Raw genomic sequence first — 24,055 nt, forward strand, 5'->3', positions numbered from 1 at the left:
ACATAAACTTCGAGGTGATTGATTTAATTTTGGAGAATGTTACATTTTATGAACTACCTCCTGAAATGTTCCCCTGAAGGCTACTGGTGATGTTCTTAGAATTTATTATTGCAACCTTGGAGCTTAACGAATGATCCTTATTGTGCGCCTATTAATGTTGTATGTTTATAGGTGCAGCTGATTGTGGGTAAGACAGGTGAGATAGACAGGTGAGAAAGCTCGGTGGATAAGGCTCCCGATGCTCCCAGTTGCTGAGCCACTGGTTAGACTCCTCATAAGGTCCAAATGAATACCATTTGAAGAAACACCCAAAAGACCAAAACTACTACAGTTTGCTGTAGTAGTTATGAACCCAGGAATGCCCTGACACCCTCTAGTAAAGTAGTCGAAAAATTAAACTGGGGTCGGCCAGGTACTGCTCCTGTCTACACTACTTTCTAAGTAGGAGCTTCCGTTAGCTCTCCTGAATTAAGCCGTGCAGTGCAGAGCAGGGCCAAATCGTTGGCTGACAGTGGCAGCTGATCACTCTCAGCCAATGAGCTCGGCCTTGCACCACTGGGCTTAGCTTAGATAACTTCCAGATCTTCATGGGAAGTAGTGGAGGTGGCGAATGGTGTCCGGCAGATCCTAGGTAAGAAGTCAAGCCATTCTAAAACTTTTGGACTCCTTACATCGGGAAACAATAGTCCTTTGTGGTGGTTATGGTGTTTGGCGTGTTTCTTTAAGATGGTTATTAATCTAGACCCCCAAGACACACTTTGAAACTAGCAAACTGTTACAATTAATATTTCCTGTTTAAACACCTTCATACTATTAATAATAATTATTAAGAAAATATTTATTTAAAACAAAAGATTTGTGAACCAATAGAACAAAGGTGGTATTGGCCGGCAAAGAACTATACAAATGTATTTCAACAAAACTTGAAGATTGTACAAATTCTCTCTGAATCGTTTTTTATGAATTTTTTTTTTCTCCCCCCACCACTAGTAAGAAAATAAATAATTATGTAAAAACAGATCACAGGTTTATGTACAAACACAGCCTTCTCTTTTTGATACAGAGCTATCATAGAAGAAGATATCATGCAATTTTCTCTTTGATATAAAACATTTAGCGGCCACAAAATCTGTCAACACAACATAAATGAAGGAGGAGAGACTTGGAAGCTTGAATTTTTGTTTGTGTCAACATTTCAAACCCATCCTGAATGCGCTCTGTTAATTATATTTTACTGGCAAGAATCTGCAATGTAACTAGTGTCGCCGTTTTAATCAGGGTTGCTTCTTCTAAATGTAAATTTAAGGGATAATCCCAGTTGGTTAACGCTATGTTCTCGGGGAGAGAATTGTAAATGGGATCAGAGCCATATACATTTAGAACATAGCTGTCAAACTGCAAGTTTCAAATGTCAGTGTCCCTATAGCACATATTCATAAAAAAAAAATAAAAAATTACACAATGATGTTTATAGCATTGTTACTAGGCTACTTTTAGGGGTAGGGTATGTTAAGGGTTAGGTGGCCATTATGGTAAGGTTAGAGGTAAGGGTAGGTCAAGTTTAAGGAGTCTGCAATAGTAGGGGGTGTTAGGGATAGAGGCCTTAAGGTTAGGAGGGTTTTTTGTAAAGATAACCTTGGGATAGTTATTACGTGCCTTTAATATCCTATGGATGGTAGTTCACATGACAGTGAAAGCAATGACACCGTATCTTGAAGGTAGATACTACCTTGACCTAAGGCTCCCAACCCTAACTCCCATTAACACCATAATTCCTTCACAATAATAGCGACTTTTGAATTCTTGAATTCCATAATTTAAACACGGACAATTTTAAAATGCATTTCCTCAAGTTAATGATCTCAAAGTAACCGCAGATCTGTAAAGTTTGTGTTACTTGAAGAAGGTCAATTGTCCCTGTGAAATAAAAAAAAAACATTTTGTTCTCCTTTGGAGAAATATTGAACTATTTTACATTATATTACAGTACTGAAAAATGGCAAGCATATTTTCAGATATATTTTGTAAACCATAGCGTAGGCCAGTGATGGCTTATATTAGTATCTCAGATGTTTAAGGAACTACATTTCCTAAAGAATTAGAAAATGCTGTCCACAAAGAGTTGGAGTTACTTTCGGTCATTCAACAGTTGGCCACATTTAGATAAGAAAATGATCACCTAGGATATTCATCAAAATCCAAACAGGTCAAAGTTGGCCAAGCACTGTGCTATTGTTGGACCATACCAGTTTATTGTAAAATGCTCTAGTTACTGAACTCGCACGAGCTGATCACTTATATTCAATGAAGTTCACCAACGTAACCTGAATGCAGTATATTTTGTTCATTAGTAATGATTCATAAAGTATAATTGTATGCAAGATGTGGTACATTGTAACTAAAATCCAACCGAACTGGTGGTTTAGGGTAATACGGGCAAATCTGGCGGTTAGCATTGGTTAATAACTATGGAAAACAACTAAATAATTAAGTTGATTGTAGAAATGTCACAATTTTGCCCTCAAATATACCCATAATTATATTCTTGTATTCTTTGTAGTAGAGTACTCTACAAATAAATTCAATCAAACTAAACTTGATATACATATCCGAATGAGTTCAGCTATAGTTTTCAGTATAGTGGGCCTATTCTTAAACACAAATGTTCCTTAGTTATAGCCTCTTGCCATCCCACATGTATTGGATTAGAGTTCTAGGGTGCACACATCTATAGAAGAATCTTTTTATATGCTAAAATTATGTCTGTGAAAGGTTGCATTTATTATCCAACTTGTTGTGGTACCAGAACAAACACATGTTATCAAACTCTGCCTCAGTCTATTAAGAAAAAATACCATATGGCGTCACAGGAACATCAAACCTGTATGCACATATAATAAGACTCTACTAGCAGCAAAGATGTGTAGATTAATTAAGGTTTCTAATCACTGTTGGGTATTGAGATTTATGTGCAAAAACATAAAATCAGTGATAGAACTGGGGCACAATATTCTAACAGTGATCTCCACACTAGCCTTACATGGAGTTAAGACTAAGTAGTAATCTTAGGTCAACATTCTAAAAGAGGGACAATCACCTTGGAAACCTATCAAAGGTTCATTCATGATGATTGCTACTCATTTTGCTTTGAGAATTGATTTTCATATATAACCTCCATTGACACTGCAAACACAGTCATGCTTTTATATTCCATTTCATTCCATCACCGGTCCACACTAGTCTCTGCAAGGCGATTATTCATAATTGCTAATGCCCCCACACCACCCGAGAACCCATTGTGTCTAGAACTTGTGCCAATTTGCCGTGGACAACCATTGGCCGTTTCTGAGAGTTGCTTCTGCATGATAGCCAATGAAACTTTATTTGAAGCCAAGAAATCCTTCATGGAGATCATTTCTCCGGACATCCGCCTCCCGTCTGTTTCACTCTCGTAAATACCATCAGTTTCGATCGAGATGTTCCGTCTAGTTCGAATGTTTCCTGGCATTACCACGTTCCTCTTAGGCCTAAATATTTTTCTTTGGCATTTTTGGCAGCACCTGCAGTCTAACTTCTTTAATATCCAGTTAACACACTGCTTAATGACTATAGAAATAACATTAAACAATGAATACATACAGCAGACACCCATAAGTATAAATATAAAATTACCAAACCGGTACAGTCCTTGGTTTTCATATTTGGCTTTTTGACTACTAACCATATCACCGAAACCTATAGTGCTGAAGGCAACAAAGCAGAAATAAAGTGAATCAAAGTAGCCCCATTTTTCGATTGGCGAGTACATGGCAGAGGCACAACAGGATATGATAATGGATGCCACGCACAGAATGAGCATTACATAGTACACAGAAGGTTTCCATCCAGCTAGACTATCCACCTCTGAGTTACCAGAGCCCCGTCGCATTTCTGGGGGCTGACCATCCTTTCTTCTTAATTGTCTCTCGTGAAATGATTTCATTATATAAGCAATAACCGTGATCAAGCGTTCCAGGAAGAGGTTAAAAAATAAGATGGTTGCTGCACATCCAACAAGACCATAGAAGATTAGAAAAATTTTCCCCGCAATCGTGGCTGGGGTTGTCATTCCAAAGCCTAAAAGACAAACAGAAGATCATTAATTTTCTAAGAAAAAAAGTGCAGACATAACGTACAAGTCAAATCTGGTTTGAGGTAAGAGAAAAATTAGCAGCAATGCATTTCAGATCTTTCCAGTTACGTCACGAATCAGTTACAGTCTTCCTTTTATCGATTTACACACCCAGTGGTGATATCAACATTTTGATCCTTACATGGATCTTCATCAAGAACAGTTCTGTTTTGATGTTATAACCACCTGGTAAATCACTTGATAAATGGAAGACTTGGCATTGGTGTAACACCCAAACAAGACAGAATTTTTATATTTTAAAGAAACAAGTGCTAGGTGACCTCTGTGCACGTAAAAACTCTCATATAATTAATCTACAATTTATGGCTTCACAAATAACTTCAATCTGAGAAAAAATCTCATAGAAATATACAATGTAGAGCAGGGGTAAGCAACCTATGGCAATCCAGATGTTGTGGACTACATATCCCCTGATGCTTAGCCAGTATTATGGCTGTTAGAGCATTATGAGAGATGAGTTGGCATCTGGAGTGTTGAAGGTTGCCTACTCCTGATCTAGAGAATTAATTCTTCTTCTTGAATTAAATAAAAAAAAAAATAGAATAGAAATAGAGTGATTTAAATGGAACATCTTTGGAAATTTCACAACTGGCTAAAACACTGAAAATCATGGGTGGTATTTTTTTCTGTGAGTCTCCATTTTCTTTTAAATATATTATAAAGATTTAGCAAACAACATCACAATCCACTTTAGTCCTGGTACGGCCAGGGCATACATTGCTTTGAAAGAAGAGAAACAGGAGCATTTTTTCTGGTTCCCGTCTTTACTATGTTCCTTTCATGAAGATATTTGATACAAGTTTTGAGGAGATCTCTATGCTGACTGACAGGTGGAAAGGCCTGTATTGACTTAATGCTTAAAGGAACGTATAGTGACAGGAATACAAACATTATTCTTGTCACTATAGCTTTTATAACAATATTTAGTGGCCGCCCCCCTGATAGCTAAGTGAAAGGTGATTTAGCTTACGTTACTTCCAGTGCTGCGCAGGTACCTCCCGGATGGCCACGCTCCGCCCCCTTGACTGAGATCGCCAAACTTGATGATCTCAGCCAATCCAGTTGCACAGCACCAATCAGCATCTCCTCATAGAAATGCATTGAATCAATGCATCTCTAGGAAGATAGTTCAGCGCCTCCATGCAGAGCATGGAGACACTGAATGTCAGGAAGCAACTACAGTAGCCATCTGGAAGCGCCTACTGTAGCTATCTAAGGAGTGGCCACTGGAGGTGTCCCTAGGCTGTTATGTAAACACTGACTTTTCTCTGTAAAGCCAGTCAGTGGCGTACTAAGGGGGGGGCGGGGGGGCGGTCCGCCCCGGGTACCATCAGGCAGGGGGTTGCCACCAGGGCTGGCCAGGCTTGCTATTCTGTGAGCTGTGTGGCTGCACCGGGTGCCGTAGCAGCAGGGCGCCGGGCAGCCGACACAGCTCACACGCAGGGGCTGGAAGCAGGAAACCTGCACGGAGATTTGGGGGCGGAGCTAAAACGGCCGTGGGGGCGGAGCCAAGCCGGATGCGGGGGCGGAGCTAAATGCAGCCTCATACTGCTGCACACAGAGAGAGGGGAAGCAGGAAGGAGTCCCTGCTTCCCCAACTACAGCACAGGAGGGACTGAATCCACTCCTACTCCAGCCCAAGCTTACTGTAAGTGAGAGAGTGTGTGCTGTGTGTAACTGTGATTGTGACTGTCTTTGACTGTGTGTGCTGTGTGTAACTGTGATTGTGACTGTCTTTGACTGTGTGTGCTGTGTGTAACTGTGATTGTGACTGTCTGACTGTGTGTGAGTGTGTAACTGTGATTGTGACTGTCTTTGACTGTGTGTGAGTGTGTAACTGTGATTGTGACTAGGGATCGACCGATTATCGGTTTTACCGATATAATCGGCCGATATTCGTTATTTTCGGCAATATCGGTATCGGCCAATATAGCTACCGATATTGCCGATAATACCTCCTAGGACCGCCAGGCTCATTACAAGCCCGGCGATCCTGGGGGGGCCGGCAGCAAGCACTGACTTACCCTCCCAGCAGCTCCTGCAGCTCCATGTCTAAATCTCGCGAGACCCGCGGCTGCAGAGCGTTGCCACGGGTTACCATGGCAAAGCTCCGCGCGGCACTAAGGGACGCGAGATTTACACTGGGGAGCTGGAGGAGCTGCTGGGAGGGTAAGTTAGCGCTTGCTGCCAGCTGCCCCACAGTACTTAACAAGCCACCGGACCACCAGGGAATACTATATCCCCCCCTCCCTGGTAAGAAGCAGGTGGGGGGGGGGGACTAAAAGAAACAAAAACAATACAATTTAAATATTAAAAAAATTATAATAAACATAAAAAATCCCCCCCTCCATTTTACACAAATTACTACACACACACACACACACACACACTCACTGCATGACATACATACACACTACACAAACACACACACACACTGCATTACATACATACACACTACACAAACACACACACACTGCATTACATACATACACACTACACAAACACACACACACTGCATTACATACATACACACTACACAAACACACAGACACTGCATTACATACATACACACTACACAAACACACACACTGCATTACATACATACACACTACACAAACACACACAAACTGCATTACATACATACACACTACACAAACACACACAAACTGCATTACATACATACACACTACACAAACACTGCATTACATACACAAACTACACACACAAACTGCATTACATACATACACACACACTGCATTACATACATACACACTACACAAACACACACATACACACTACATTACATACATACACAGTACAAAAAACATACACTGCATTACATACATACACTACACAAACACACACACTGCATTATATATACACACACTACACAAACACACTGCATTACATACACACACACTATACAAACACACACTGTATTACATACACACACTGCATTATATGCACACACTGCATTCACTTTACCCACACTACACACACTGCATTCACTATACACACACTACACAAACACACACACTGCATTCACTATACACACACTACACAAACACACACTCTGCATTCACTATACACACACTACACAAACACACACTCTGCATTCACTATACACACACTACACAAACACACACTCTGCATTCACTATACACACACTACACAAACACACACTCTGCATTCACTATACACACACTACACAAACACACACTCTGCATTCACTATACACACACTACACAAACACACACTCTGCATTCACTATACACACTCTGCATTCACTATATATATATATACACACACACACTACACAAACACTCACTGCATTCACTATACACTCTGCATACACTATATATACACACTACACAAATACACACTGCATCCACTACACACACAGCTCCCCTGTCTAAATACACTTCATCCACTACATGTGGCATGTATATTTTGTGCATTTACCGTTAGAAAGAGTTTATTTTTTCAAAATGGTAAATGTACAGAATATCGGCAAGTTATCGGCTATCGGCATGAAAGTTCACAGCTTATCGGTATCGGTATCGGCTCTAAAAAATCAATACCGGTCGATCCCTAATTGTGACCGTCTTTGATTGTGTGTGTGTGACTGTCTGTGATTATGTTGTGTGTATGTGTGACTGTCTGCCTGTGTGATTGTCTGCCTCTGATTGTGTGTGTGACTGTCTGTGACTGTGTGTGTGTGTGTGTGCCACTGTGTGTGTGACTGTCATTGTCTGTGTGACTGTGTGTGACTGTCTGCCTGTGATTTTGTGTGTGTGTGCGCGTGCGTGCGTGTGTGAGTGACTGTCTGTGACTGTGTGTGTGTGCGTGTGTGTGTGAGTGACTGTCTGTGACTGTGTGTGTGTGTGTGTGTGTGAGTGACTGCCTGTGACTGTGTTGTGTGTATGTGTGACTGTCTGCCTGTGATTGTGGGTGTGACTGTCTGTGAATCTGTGTGTGTATGTGTGACTGTCTGCCTGTGTGATTGCCTGCGTGTTTGACTGTCTGCCTGTAACTGTGTGTGAGTGACTGTGTCTGACGGTCTTCACCCTGCAGTGAGCCGGCAGCCAGGATATGATGTCATCGCGGCCTCTGCATCATTACAGGGCGTGCGATGGACCTGTGCAGAAAGAGCACAGAGATCCCAGCAGCAACCACTGACCACCAGGGACTGAGGATCCACTCCAGCCCTTCTAGAGCAAGGTAGGGAGGCAGGGTGGACCTCTTAATGATTAAATGTGTGTATGTATGTAATATTTGTGTGTGTGTATGTGATTGTGGGTCAGTGATTGTGTTTGTGTAAATCTGTGATTATGTGTGATTGTGTGTATCTCTGCGTATGTGTTTAGTAGATAGCTCCCTTATTTCCTGTCCTTAAATATGGCAATCCCACATAAAGATAACAAATAAGGGATTTATCTGCTAAACAACTGAAAATAAGAAAAGGGCATTTTTTTTATCCTTTATCTGTTTAGTAGATCATTCCCTGAATTGGTGCCCGTATGTGAGATTTCCATATTTAAAGATACCAAATGAGGGTGCAGTTTAGCAGATAGCACCTTATTTGGTGTCCTTAAATATGGCAATCCCACAAAGGATAGCAAATAGGAGTTATCTGCTAAACAAAGATTGAAATTAAGAGTTGTCAGCCAGCCCACAACAAGAAATCTGGGTGGCTAATGTGAATAATATGCAAATGTGTAGTCAGATGCCAGCATGCAGAACACAGCATGCTGGCATCAGACAGCCAATGGCAGCATATTACCCCATCCCCTAGTGAGAAGTTTTACTGCTCCCCCTCCCCCTCCTGTTTTGACTGTGGTATCTTATGTGCCCCCCCCCCCATATATATTGTTCCTAGAGTCGCCACGATGTCTGCATGTGTGTCAATGTGTATCTGTGTGTGACTGTGTTTGTGTGTATATGTATCTGCATGTGTGTATGTCCGTATATGTGTATATGTGCAGACATCTAACAATCTCGCCAACACTACATACAAATACACTCATGCATTTCAACGTCAAAACTACATACACACCCCACCATTATATATAACCATACCACTGCATTCAAATACCACACAACACACAAATGCATGCTTGCATTCAAACGCCAACACTACATACAAACACACCGCTACATTCACTCACATATACTCCATACAAAAACATGCATACATTCAAACACACAAACACTGCTTAGTGCTAAATACATAAAAAAAAATTGGTTGTTTTTATATTTAAATTTGGGGGGGGGTGGGGGGTGCCAAAAATAGGACCCGCCCCGGGTGCCAAATGCTCTAGGTACGCCCCTGAAGCCAGTGTTTACATTGAAAAGCCTGCAGGTTGAGGCAGCAGGCACCAGAACAACTACATTAAGCTGTAGTTGTCCTGGTGACTATAATGTCCCTTTAATGTTATTTGCTATAAAGGTTGGCTGTCAAGCAGACTTTTTACATAGTTACATTGTTACATAGTCCTCTTACATAGTTGATTGACAACAGATGTTTTGCATAATATTTTAATACACTAACCTAAATCGTTTGGCGGCTTCAGACGCTGTATATTCGTCTGTTTAAGTAACTTTATTATACTTTTATTTTATGACAATTCATATATGCAATCTGTTACTCAGCTGTATGCTGGATATTTAAGCGTCTGTGATGTACTGTCATCTCAATAAAAATATAAATTACAAAATATAATTATATATATATAAATAACTGGGTTATGTGTCACTTTAAATTGCATCAATAAAATTGCCAGAAGCCATAATCTTCTTCTATAGACAACATCATGCATGTTCCCAACACTCTTTTCTATATCAATAGATGGTGGTAGTGCGTACGTACGTCAGAATACCCTCTGGCTGTATACATTATTGTATATACAGTTCTTGTATAGTTGCAGACCACAGATAAAATGATTACTGGTTCAATAGCTCAACCACAATAGATTTGATCTATATATCATTTTGATGTAGATGGCATAGAAAAAAAAACCTCTTTGTTTGGCCAAATAAATTTGTTTGAAAAAAAAAAAAGTTTTTAACCCCTTAAGGACCAAACTTCTGGAATAAAAGGGAATCATGACATGTCACACATGTCATGTGTCCTTAAGGGGTTAAAAAGGCATATTACGGCACAGCAACATTAGTTTAATGAGTGAAACTGGTACTGAATTTCAGGAGGAACCCCGAAGGGCAAATTTGACAAGTAAGAAAAAAAAATAATCTATTTTTGAGAAGGGTAAAGGGTAAATGGCATGATATGTGCAGCAACTAACACACATAGGGTAGCACCTCCACAGTTATCTGCTTATAATTAAGAAAAGGGCAAAAAATATATTATAAGACATTTACAACACGGCAGAGAATTACCAACTGCATAATTTTTGCCTACATTTTCTATCTGCCACAGATAACTTATTAATGAATACGTTTAATTAGTTGGTTAATAAAGGTCATGTAAAATCATAAAGGTCTTATAAAACAAACTCTACAGTAATGCGATTGCTTTCTGAAAGGGGAACCATCACATCTCTAGAAAATTCACTAATAAAATATTAAATATTTCCTATAACTTGTATTAGCCTTGGTTTTTTTCCAGTGAAGGGAAACGCATAATAAAATAATTGAAAATAACCTATAACGTGTGATAATTGTTTTCATAAAAAGCACCACTTTTTGTATTTATTTTTGTAACGGCACCCCCAGACATAAAAAGGTTAAACCGCCGTTTAGTAGATCTTCCCTTCCAGAGACACAGGCACAGCTACTGTAGACACCAATCCACCAAGCCGGAGAAGCATATGAATGCTGTAAACAGCTGAACCGGAACCATACGAATGCTGCAAACAGTCGAATAGGAAAAACCATATGAATAGGTTTACACTCCTAGCAGTCAAACTGGAACAGCATACAGTAAATCCCCCCAAAGACGAGACAGAGCTCCGTGTTGAGAGTCAAGCAGTGGTCTGTTTATTGGCACCAAAAGAACCTTCTTTTATGAAGGTTTCCCTTAGATAGGACCACCCACAGGGTGTTACAAAACAACCAATCATACACGTACATTACCGAAAACACTCCCAGCAATTACACACAAAATCCTCCCCTCTGTCTGTGATATAATTATGTTACACAATGGGTTAACATAATTATCACAGGCAGTACAAATACAGTAGACATGTGCAATTCGTTTCGGTCCGAATATGTATTCGGACTAATTTCGGACAATTCGGACATTCGGGAAGTTCCGAATGTCCGAATTGCCGAAGTGTCGAAGTGCCAAAGTTCTGAAGTTTCCGAAGTGTCAAAGTGCCGAAGTTCCGAAGCACAGTATTGCCTAAGTACTAATATACTTACCCAGTGAAAGAAGAAGAATGTTACATTGTAAATAATTTTAAATAAAAAGTATACAAACATAGCTAGGATTCAGCTGTAAGCATCTGCAACACTTACAACAATCAAGTAACATACATTCATATAAAATGTAAGTTACTTAGCCTGTCAATGTAATGACCGGAATGAATAAGTAGATAACTCCCTAATTCCCAGGGTATTAGGGAGCTATCTACTAAAAGGCTGAAAGACCTAAATTGGTCTTTCAGCCAAATTTACTAATACTAAATAAAGATTACTTAGTATTAGTAAATTATGCCCCTACTCGCTATACCGCTAGTAGGGGCATGTCTATTAAACAGTAAGCAGCCTGTGGCTGCTCACTGTAAAAAAATAAAAAATAAGTTCCCCCCTCCCGAGCCCCCGGCACCCACCCCTGAGCGGTGGGTGGGGGCCCTAATGTAAAATAATGGGGGGGGGGGAACCTATTGTCCTCCCCCCGGGCCCCCACCCCTGAGCGATGGGTGGGGGCCCTAAATCAGAATAAGGGGGGAGACCTAATGTCCTCCCCCCTGGCCCCCACCCCTGAGCGATGGGTGAGGGCACTAAATTATAATAAGGGGGGGGACCTAATGTCCTCCCCCTGGCCCCCACCCCTGAGCGGTGGGTGGGGGCCCTACAGTAAAATAAGGGGGGGGACCTAATGTCCTCCCCCCTGGCACCCACCCCTGAGTGGTGGGTGGGGGCCCTAAATACTAATAGGGGGGAACCTAATGTCCTCCCCCCAGCCCCCACCCCTGAGCGGTGGGTGGGGGCCCTACACTAAAATAAGGGGGGGACCTAAGGTCCTCCCCCCTGGCCCCCACCCCTTAGCGGCGGGTGGGGGCCCTAAATACTAATAAGGGGGGGACCTAATGTCCTCCCCCCTGGCCCCCACCCCTGAGCGGCAGGTGGGGGCCCTAAATTGAAATAAGAGGGAGGGACCTAGTGTCCTCCCCCTGGCCCCCACCCCTCAGCGGCGGGTGGAGGCCCTAAATACTAATAAGGGGGGACCTAAGGTCCTCCCCCCTGGCCCCCACCCCTGAGCGGTGGGTGGGGGCCCTAAAAAATCCCTCCCCCCAGGTGACTAGGGGTCCCCACACCCCTAGTCACCCCCTACCCCCCCAATAAAAATGATCCCCCTACCTACCCCCTCACCCTAAAAACTAATGAGGGGGGGGACCTTTAACTAAGTACCTGTAAAAAAAAAATCTTACCATTCGATGTTTTCTTTCTTCTAAAATCTTCTTTTTCAGCCCTAAAAAGGCCAAATAAAAAAACATAATAACCGATGCAATTATAAAAAAAAACAAAAAACAAGCGCAAAAAATAAATCCTTCTTCACCCGGCGAGGGCTCCGCGCAGACTGAGCTCTGCAGGGCGGGGGAAGGCTTATAAAGCCTTGCCCCACCCTGCAATAAGGCTCAGAGCACTGTGATTGGTGGGTTTAAGCAATCCAATTAGAGTGCTCTGACAGGTAAATGAAGAGACTGACAGGTAAGTCTCTACATTTACCTGTCACAGCACTCTGATTGGTTGGTTTGAAATCCACCAATCAGAGTGCTCTGTGTCATTTTACACAGCGAGGGAAAGTTCTTTGGAATTTTCCCACGCTGTGTAATTTGACTCATAACTCTCTGATTGGTGGATTAAGTAACCAATCAGAGAGTTATGAGTCAAATTACACAGCGTGGGAAAATTCCAAAGAACTTTCCCACGTTGCGTAAAATGACACAGAGCACTCTGATTGGTGGATTTCAAACCAACCAATCAGAGTGCTGTGACAGATAAATGTAGAGACTTACCTGTCAGTCTCTTCATTTACCTGTCAGAGTCAGCGGCGGGTGGAGGCCCTAAATACTAATAAGGGGGGACCTAAGGTCCTCCCCCCTGGCCCCCACCCCTGAGCGGTGGGTGGGGGCCCTAAAAAATCCCTCCCCCCAGGTGACTAGGGGTCCCCACACCCCTAGTCACCCCCTACCCCCCCAATAAAAATGATCCCCCTACCTACCCCCTCACCCTAAAAACTAATGAGGGGGGGGACCTTTAACTAAGTACCTGTAAAAAAAAAATCTTACCATTCGATGTTTTCTTTCTTCTAAAATCTTCTTTTTCAGCCCTAAAAAGGCCAAATAAAAAAACATAATAACCGATGCAATTATAAAAAAAAACAAAAAACAAGCGCAAAAAATAAATCCTTCTTCACCCGGCGAGGGCTCCGCGCAGACTGAGCTCTGCAGGGCGGGGGAAGGCTTATAAAGCCTTGCCCCACCCTGCAATAAGGCTCAGAGCACTGTGATTGGTGGGTTTAAGCAATCCAATTAGAGTGCTCTGACAGGTAAATGAAGAGACTGACAGGTAAGTCTCTACATTTACCTGTCACAGCACTCTGATTGGTTGGTTTGAAATCCACCAATCAGAGTGCTCTGTGTCATTTTACACAGCGAGGGAAAGTTCTTTGGAATTTTCCCACGCTGTGTAATTTGACTCATAACTCTCTGATTGGTGGATTAAGTAACCAATCAGAGAGTTATGAGTCAAATTACACAGCGTGGGAAAATTCCAAAGAACTTTCCCACGTTGCGTAAAATGACACAGAGCACTCTGATTGGTGGATTTCAAACCAACCAATCAGAGTGCTGTGACAGATAAATGTAGAGACTTACCTGTCAGTCTCTTCATTTACCTGTCAGAGCACTCTGATTGGATGGCTTAAACCCACCAATCAGAGTGCTCTGAGCCTAATTGCAGGGCGGGGCAAGACTTTATAAGCCTTTCCCCGCCCTGCAGAGCTCAGTCTGCTCGGAGCCCTCCATGGGTGAAGAAGGATTATTTTTTTTTGCACTCGTTTTTTTTTTATAATTGCGTCGGTTATTATGGTTTTTTAATTGACCTTTTTGGGGACTGAAAAAAGAAGATTTTAGAAGAAAGAAAACAAGGTACTTAGTTAAAGGTCCCCCCCCCCTCATTAGTTTTTAAGGTGAGGGGGATAGGTAGGGGGATAATTTTTATAGGGGGGACAATAGGAGGACATATATTTTAGGGCCCCCACCCGCCGCTCAGGGGTGGGGGCCAGGGGGGAGGACCTTAGGTCCCCCCCTTATTAGTATTTAGGGCCCCCACCCACCGCTGAGGGGTGGGGGCCAGGGGGGAGGACACTAGGTCCCCACCTTATTACAATTTAGGGCCCCCACCCGCCGTTCAGGGGTTGGGGCCGGGGGGAGAACATTAGGTACCCCCTTATTAGTATTTAGGGCCCCCTACCCGCCGCTCAGGGGTGGGGGCCAAGGGGGAGGACATTAGGTCCCCCCTTATTATAATTTAGGGCCCCCACCCACCGCTCAGGAGTGGGAGCCAGGGGAAAGGACAATAAGTCCCCCCCATCATTTTACATTAGGGCCCCCACCCGCCGCTCAGTGGTGGGGGCCGGGGGGTACTATTTTTTTTTTTTAAACAGTGAGCAGTCACAGGCTGCTCACTGTTTACTAGACATGCCCCTACTCGCGGTATAGCGAGTAGGGGCAAAATTTACTAATACTAAGTAATTTTTACTTAGTATTAGTAAATTTGGCTGAAAGACCAATTTAGGTCTTTCAGCCTTTTGGTAGATAACTCCCTAATACCATGGGAATTAGGGAGTTATCTACCAAGCGGCTGCAAGAGAAGTCCCGAGGTGCCGAAGTCCCGAAATTCCGAAATGCCGAAGTTCCGAAATTCCGAAGTGCCGAAGTTGCAGAATTTCTGAAGTGTCGAAGTTCTGAAGTGCTGAAGTGCCGAAGTTCCGAAGTTGCCGTATTTCCGAAGTGTCGAAGTTCCGAAGTTCCGAATTGCTGAAGTCCCAAATTGCAAAAATTCCCCAAAAAATTGCAAAAAAACCGAACCGAAAATTTTCCCCATGCACATGCCTAAAATACAGTTTTTACACATACCCTGTAACTTTAAAACCATACATCCAATCTCCATAAAAAATTTTATTTGAACATATTTGAACTCAGCATACTTTAAACATTAGCACTCTCAAAAATCATACCAATCCCTCCAGTGGATAAAACGATAGACGGAAGTCCTTTATGACCGACCGCAAGCACATTTTCCTGCCCAAAACAGTTTTATAGATTTGGGCTGTGCGGTCAGTCAATTTCATGCAGAAAAATGCCCGTTCGTGCAAATAGCACATTGTAACATGGTGTTCGAATTGTCGAACGTACTTCGACTTTAACCGAAGTCTTGAAGTGGAGGAGACGGTAAGGGTCAGCGGTGTTCGTGTATTTGCGTAGCCGATAGTTCCATGGATTTCTTAGCATACACCGCTGACCGCATTCGACTAAATTAAAATGACCGCCGCGACGTGTTCCTTTGTCGAATGGCGGCCACTTCGACGACTTCGGCACTTCGGCTGCATCCGAAGTGCCATATAAAAAGTACCTATCCTTCCCCACAGTATTTAAAGGGCCAGAAGTAGTGACATACACTCTGGTATGGCTGAATACTGTTTTTAAAGGGCCCAATCTCCCAGGGACATAATCATGCGGAAGGAGGTTGGCAAATAGGCTTCTCCAATGCAATGTGGCGAGATTGGTCTCGTCACAATTTTAAAGATTTATCAAATTACAGCATAATCCAGTTAAGACAAGGCAATGCCAGGGCACACAATGCAAATGAAGAGAACAAATAGAAACAGGGTTTCAGTTCAACTCTTCTTTGTACGCGTTCTCTATGTTGACTGTCTGGTGCAAAGGTCAGAGGTTATAACAACGAATGACAGGTAGCGAATATGGAGGCACCCAATTGCAGGATAAAAAGGTATGGATTTCTATATTTAATTTTTCACACATCACAAATCTATCTATCTATCTATCTATCTATCGATAATTAGCAAGTGAAAATAGATATACAGTGGGACCTCGGTTTACAAACGCCTTGGTTAACATAATTTTCGGTTTACAAATGAAAATCCATTGAAAATAATGCCTCGGTTTACAAATTATTTTTTGCAATACAAGTTTGCATTGCACCTGGGAGGTTTATAGCACCACCCCCTGCATGCTGGCGTCGAGTGTGGAGGTGTTGGAGCAGCTTTTGCATCGAGTTTTGGAGCCATTCTGGAAATTGTTTGCAGTTGTTTTGGGACTTTTTGGTGCATTTCTCAAGCTGTGGAAAGTTAAGGAGCTGAGCTTCGTCGTTTGCATGCCTTTTACTGTGTGTTCTGCATTGTGGGTTGGTTTCCATGCCAGCTCATTTTGACTTTTTTTCTGACCTCCAGAACGGATTAATTGGTTTTCAATGCATTCCTATGGGAAGCCGCGTTTCGGTTTACAAATTTTTTGCAATAAGAAACGTCCTGGAGAACGCATTAAATTCGTAAGCCGAGGTCACACTGTATATTTTATAACTCTGTTTGACAGGTGGGAGTGCTTACTTTCTGAGTAGGGGTAAATGCATATTTTTAAGACCTTAAAATTCATCTTTGTTAAATATATGGGATAAATGAACATAATGTTAAAATCCTGGCATGTGACATTTCCCCTGCAGACATTATTTATACAGTATATTCCAATCTCGGTTATAATACAGTTTGTACAAGTTGTATCAAATCGTAATCATTTGCATGATTTCGATGTGAAAAGCAACAGATTGCAAATTATAAAGACTCCGGTTTTCTTTGTGCTGAAATCATGCGAATAGGGATGAACATGAATGGAACGTTTTGTACGCATTGTGCCCAGGAGACGAGATGGAATATCTGGCTTTTTATCTTGAAATAGAAATATACAACAATTTTAATTCAGATGATTTGTTCAGAAGATTATAAATTGGTTAGCACAACAATTAAAACCGAGTGTAGAACAATAGATCCCTAAATTAAAAATTCCTCCAGTGTCTGAATTGTCCCACATTTCCTTTGCTGATTGAATTAGAAAATTAATTAGAATCTCATTGTTATGAATGATTAATGCATATTTAACACGTTATTTTCTAAAAGTGACAGTTGCTTTGAACCACAGGAAGAATCCTTCCTGTGTACTTCTGTGGCAGGGGGAATTCTTGGAGGTACAAGTTAGACAGCTTAATAGAGGCATCCTTTTTTTCAGGCTCAACAAGAAATTGGAATAAGATCAGGGATGGGTAGATAGAAAAAAGGGCCTGGGGTTCCTTTACCTGTCCGTTATAAGTTACATGCACGTTATATGTTAAAGGGACTCTCCACTGGCCATATAAAAAAAAAAAAAAAACACTAAACATCACTGTTTAGTAGATATACCCCAAATGAAAACTTGCAAGCATTTAATGTTGCATTTTTTCATTGACTATATATCTAAAATTAGTTTGCAAGACCTGCAGTTCTCTTGTCTGCTGCCTTTGCATGCTCTCCCCTTCTAACCCGGCCCAGACTTTCTGTGGCTGTCCAATCACAGACTTCCAAATACAGCTTAATGAGAAGTCTTTGTAAGTCAGGTGCTCTGGGCAATTGCTGTTTCTTGAGTTCAGCTGCATTGACCTAACAAATCCAGGAAGTAACATTACCTGTTGTCTGCTTGAAAGCCAAGGGGATGTAACCAGCTAAATTTATAAAAGTGTCAATTTCTTTTGAAATCTGCACTTTTTTCAAAATAAAAAAATAGGACTCACTCTTCACACACAAATCATTTCAGCAAGCTAAAGTTGTTTAGGGGTCTGGAGTGCCCCTTTAAAAAAGGTACCGATCCTTCCCTGACCTTAAAATTAATGTTTTGCCAACAGAGATATCTAATTTGTAGATATAGGCATCTACAAATAAGATTTGTTTTTTTAAATCCCAGGATTTAAAGATGATTGAGAACTGAAATTAATGCAAAGTTAGAAACAGAATGCAATGGGCAGTGTGGCAAGGTCAGAGAGGCTTTCTATGTGAGTAATACATTGGAGCGATCTCTATTCCCAGCATGATGCGGTTAATTGGGGGGAGTCACCCCTTGAATGTTATCAACCAGGTGAATGTAATTAACCAGCCCTAGGGTTTTAAAAGGTTAGCCTCTGAAGACATCAGGGAGTCTAACAGCTGGGAGAGAGGAGGTAGTTAAGCCTGAGACTCTGAGAAAAAGGTACTGTGTGAAACCTGCTTAAAGTGCTGTATTTCATTTTGTTTAAAACTGGGAACTGGATTAGCTGGCCAGTTGGATAGTTAGTAATACTGTTGTTTAGTAAGTCTCCAAGTTGGAGTAGGATTTATTTTATTTTTGTTTTATTTTGTGGGAGAGCACAACCTTGTATAAATTGTGGAAAGTGACAATAAACTGCAGTACTATTTTATCCTGACTGTTGCACTTGAAGTTTATTGTGAAGAGCCTGGCCATCCTGCCACAAGTGGTGACAGAAGTGGGATTAGCTGTTTGAACCCTGTATTAACATCGAGGATGTGTTAAAGGCCTTGCTGCATGCTACCACAGTGCAACAGGAAGCTAACCGGCTGATAACTGCTCAAATGGGGGGCTGTGTTGCAGGCACAGCAAGAGGACAGGACTGTCCTGAAGGAGATTGTGCAGCAACTCTCAAACTACCAGAGAGGAGCAAAGCAGCGATTCAAAGCCAATACGTGCAAATCAGTATCTGCAAAAGATGACGCCGCAAGATGATGTGGAAGCATATCTCATTGCTTTTGAGCGAACTGCTATTAGAGAGTAATGGCCTCATGCTCAATGGGCTGGCATAGTTGCACCTTTTCTGCTTGGTGATGCTCAAAAAGCTTACTTTGACCTAGAGGAAGAGGCGGCTGCAAGCTATGAGGTTCTTAAAGCAGAGATTCTTGCAAGGACTGGCGTGACTCCAGTGATCCGGGCCCAAAGGTTCTACAATTGGAAATTCCAGGAACAGAAGGCACCCAGGTCACAAATGTTTGACATGATTCATATGGCAAGGAGATGGTTAAAACCAGAGAGTTCAACACCTGCACAAATAATTGAGACATTAGTTTTGGATCGGTTCTTGCGAGGATTACCCCATGGTCTGCGACAGTGGGCAGGACAGGGTAGCCCTACCACTTATGATTCAATGGTGGCCCTGGTTGAAAGATATACAGCAGTGAGAGAGTTAAAATCTACAGCACAACCTGCAGTACAACATAACCAAGGACTGATTCCAGGCTCAAAGACCTTGAACTATGGCACAATTCAAAAGCCTTTGATACAGACCAGGAGAACCCCAGTTACCTGTTTTGAGTGTGGGGAGCTAGGACACATAAAGGCTGTGTGTCCACATTTGCAAGAACCTATGGAATGTGGGTATAATTCTGTAAATGAGGACTTTTGTGGACTGATCTGTTTGGTGGGGAAACATACTGAAACATGCATTTATGCTAAAACTGTTTTGTTAAATGGGAAGGCAACCATAGCTCTTGTGGGTTCAGGTAGTGACATTACCCTAGTGACAAGCAGTTTGATTCAGCCTTCTCCATTGATCCCAGAAAAGAAGGTTAAGGTACTTTGTGTGCATGGCTGTACTGTATCATACCCTACTACCTCTATAAAAATAGGCTGTCTTGGCCAAACATACCCAGTATTGGCAGCAGTTGTGCCTAAATTGCCACATGCTCTTATTCTCGGGCGCAATTTCCCAGGCTTTGAAAGCCTTATTCAGACCCAGGGTGAATCCATAAGTGAGAGCCCATTATGTATTTTTCCATTTACACACCCTGACTGACTTGTTTTATGATCAATGTAAAAGGCGCAAGTCAAGGCGTGAACGAAGGGAAGATAAGCATAGGGGAACTATGAATTTACAAATGGCTTTGATTAATGAAGCGAAGAGTAATGAAGGTGTGGTCTTACCTAGTCCAAGTACTAATTCCACACCTTAAACTGAAATATTGATTGAACCCCATGTCCAAACCCTACAACAGGTTGATATTGAGGACTTGGGCATTGGTTCAGGTCAATTTGGAAGGGAACAAGTTAATGACTTAACATTACAAAATGCCCGTAACCAAGTTATAGAAATTAATGGTACTATGGTTGATGGGAAATCCAGAGAGATGTATCCCCGTTTCATTCTTAGAAATGACTTGCTTTATAGAGTTATCAAAGCTGAGGGGCTAGAGATTGAACAGCTTTTGGTACCCAGATCTTTCAGAAGGAAGGTGTTAGATCTGGCTCATTCTCACCTATTTGGGGGGCACCTGGGGGTTGAAAAAATCAGGAAAGGATTCTAAGGAGATTTTTCTGGCCTGGGGTATATGAAGAGGTCAAGAGGTACTGTTCCTCATGCCCAGACTGCCAACTAGCAGCCCCAAAACCTAACTTAAGAGCACCCCTAATCCCATTGCCTATAATTTAAACCCCTTTTGAGCGAATTGCTATGGATTTGGTGGGACCATTGGAAAAGTCAGCTAAGGGTAATCAGTACATTCTGGTTGTATTGGATTATGCCAAACGCTATCCAGAAGCTATTCCGCTTCGCAATACTGCTTCCAAAACCATAGCAAAGGAATTGCTCCAGGTATTTTCTCGGGTAGGGTTACCAAAAGAGACTTTAACTGACCAAGGTACCCCTTTTATGTCCCGACTAATGAAAGAGCTATGCCAATTATTGCAAATAAAAGCCTTGAGGACATCAGTGTACCATCCTCAAACCGATGGCTTAGTAGAAAGATTCAATAGAACCCTAAAACACATGTTGCGCAAGGTTGTAGGTCGAGATGGGAAAAATTGGGACACTCTCTTACCATACTTGCTGTTTGCTATTCGGGAGGTTCCCCAATCTTCTGTAGGGTTCTCCCCTTTTGAGCTCATTTATGGTAGACTATCAAGGGGTCTATTGGATATAGCAAAGGAAGAATGGGAAGAACAAACCGTACCTGGAAAGAATGTGATTCACTATGTAGATCAACTCAAAGAGCGCATTACACAAATTTCTCCAATAGTCAGGCAATACCTGGAAGAAGCTCAAAGGAGCCAACAGGTTATCTACAACCGTCAGGCAGTAGTAAGGTCCTTCCAACCTGGGGACTGAGTGATGGTACTTTGTCCCCACAGCTGAGAGCAAACTCCTGTCTCATTGGCAAGGCCCGTACGAGGTTATTGAACAAGTAGGGCCAGTAAACTATAAAATTAGACAGCCTAATCGTAGGAAAGTTGAACAAGTTTACCATATAAACTTATTAAAGCCCTGGAAGGATAGGGAAAGCTGTATAATTGCTGTAGACAAATCCCCAATTGTTGACGTTAGTATATGCGCTGATCTCACCCCTGAACAGCAGATGGAAGCCAAAGAAATGATATCCAGAAATAAAGATGTATTTTCTAGCATTCCTGGCAGAACTAGCGAAATCTGCCATGACATTATCACAGAACCAGGAATTACAGTAAAATTAAAGCCCTATAGAATTCCTGAGGCCACAAGGGGGCGATACAAACGGAAGTAGCAAAAATGCTTGAACTAGGAGTTATTGAGGAGTCACATAGCCAGTGGTCTAGCCCCATAGTTTTAGTACCTAAACCAGATGGGTCAGTGCGTTTTTGTAATGATTTTAGAAAACTTAATGAACACTCTAAATTTGATGCCTATCCTATGCCCCGAGTGGACGAGCTTATTGAGAAACTGGCACAGTTTAAGAAGCATTTCTTTTTGCAAACCGATGCTTCCGATGTAGGCCTGGGGGCGGTACTATCTCAGATGATTGGTGATGAAGAACACCCAGTGCTATTTCTAAGTCGCAAGTTACTGCCAAGAGAGCAAAACTATGTGACAGTAGAAAAAGAGTGTCTAGCCATTAAATGGGCAACAGAAACATTGAAATATTATCTGTTGGGCAGATCTTTCACCCTGATCACGGACCATGCTCCACTACGGTGGATGCAGAACAATAAAGACAAGAATGCCAAGGTCACCCGTTGGTTCCTCTCTCTGCAAACATTTAAATTCTTTGTAAAGCACAGGGCTGGTCTACTGCATGCTAACGCAGATGCATTATCTAGAGTGCATGACTTTTCGGCTAAGGCCGCTTCACACACCAGTGTTAAGCTGGGGGGGAGGATATGTGGCAAGGTCAGAGAGGCTTTCTATGTGAGTAATAGATTGGAGCGATCTCTATTCCCAGCATGCAGGGCCGGTGCTAGGATTTTTAGTTACACAGGCGGAGATGCATTTTGGCGCCCCCAACCCTCATTAAAAAAAAAAAAAAAAAAAAATGCATCTTCACCTGTGTCTTTCCTCCCAAGCCACAGGCACACAGGCATCATTTTTCAGTCACACAGTCAGTCATACAGGTACACTGTCATACAAAGACAGCAATAATCATACAGACACATACAGTCAGAGACATACAAGCAGAGACATACATGCATACAGAGACATGCAGGCATATAAAGACATACAGAGGCATACCGTCATACAGACATACAGACATACAGGCATGCAGACACATACATACATACAGGCATACAAAGACATACACACATACAGATACATGCATGCATACAGAGACATAACGTCATATAGACAGGCATACAGACACATACATACATACAGACACATGCATACCGTCATACAGACACATGCATACCGTCATACAGACACATACATACATACATACAGAAACATGCATACAAAGACATACAGGCATACAGAGACACACAGACACACACATACGTACATACAGAGACATAAAGGCATACAGTTACATACATGCATACAGAGACATATATACAGACATTCAGAGACAAACATACATCCAGTAACATACATGCATACAGAAACATACGTACAAGACATACAGGCATACGGACACATACATACATACAGAGGCATACCGTCATGCAGATACATACATACACACACACACAAACTCACAGACACATACTCGAACACACACACACTGACAGACACACATGCGCACACACACCGACAGACACACTCACTCACACACAAACTCATAGACACACTTACAGACACACACACACACACTGACAGACACACACACACACACTGACAGACACACATAAACTCACTTACACACACACTGACAGACACACACACAATGACAGACACACTCACACTCACATGCACACACACAGTAATTAATAATAAATTACATTTAAATGTCCCACCCAGCCTCCCTACCTGGAGTGCTGGCGTGGGTCTCTCATTGGTGGTCCAGTGAGGCTGCTGGGAGGCGTGCGACTGAAGTGGATTAGGAGGCGGCGAGGGAGCTCTCTGATCTCTCTGATCTGCTCCCTCACAGGCTGTTTTCTGATGCCGCGGGAGCCGGAATATGACGTCATATTCCGGCTCCCGCGGCATCAGCAAAAGGCGCGCGAGGGAGCCGGTCAGAGAGATCAGAGAGCTCCCTCGCCGCCTCCTAATCCACTTCAGCCGCACGCCTCCCAGCAGCTCCGGGGATCCAGGAGGTGACCAGGCAGGAGGGAGCACTTCCCTCCTGCCGGTCACTGGAATTTTACGCCCCCAGAGCCGGTGCGCCCTAAGGCGGCCTGTGCC

At 42.4% G+C, this 24,055-nt stretch overlaps 1 protein-coding gene across 1 annotated transcript in view; it reads right to left on the reverse strand.

The window, feature by feature from the left end:
- Positions 1 to 2,541: 2,541 nt before the first annotated feature.
- KCNK13 (potassium two pore domain channel subfamily K member 13) overlaps positions 2,542 to 24,055 on the reverse strand; it is a 96,859-nt gene continuing 75,345 nt past the window's right edge. Inside the window, exon 2 of the mRNA XM_063438956.1 lies at positions 2,542 to 4,116. Coding sequence (XP_063295026.1) covers positions 3,224 to 4,116 — 893 coding nt within the window. The 3' untranslated portion in view covers positions 2,542 to 3,223. The remainder of the gene's footprint in view (positions 4,117 to 24,055) is intronic.

The sequence above is a fragment of the Pelobates fuscus genome, chromosome 13 (assembly GCF_036172605.1).
Source record: "Pelobates fuscus isolate aPelFus1 chromosome 13, aPelFus1.pri, whole genome shotgun sequence".
NCBI lineage: Eukaryota > Metazoa > Chordata > Amphibia > Anura > Pelobatidae > Pelobates > Pelobates fuscus.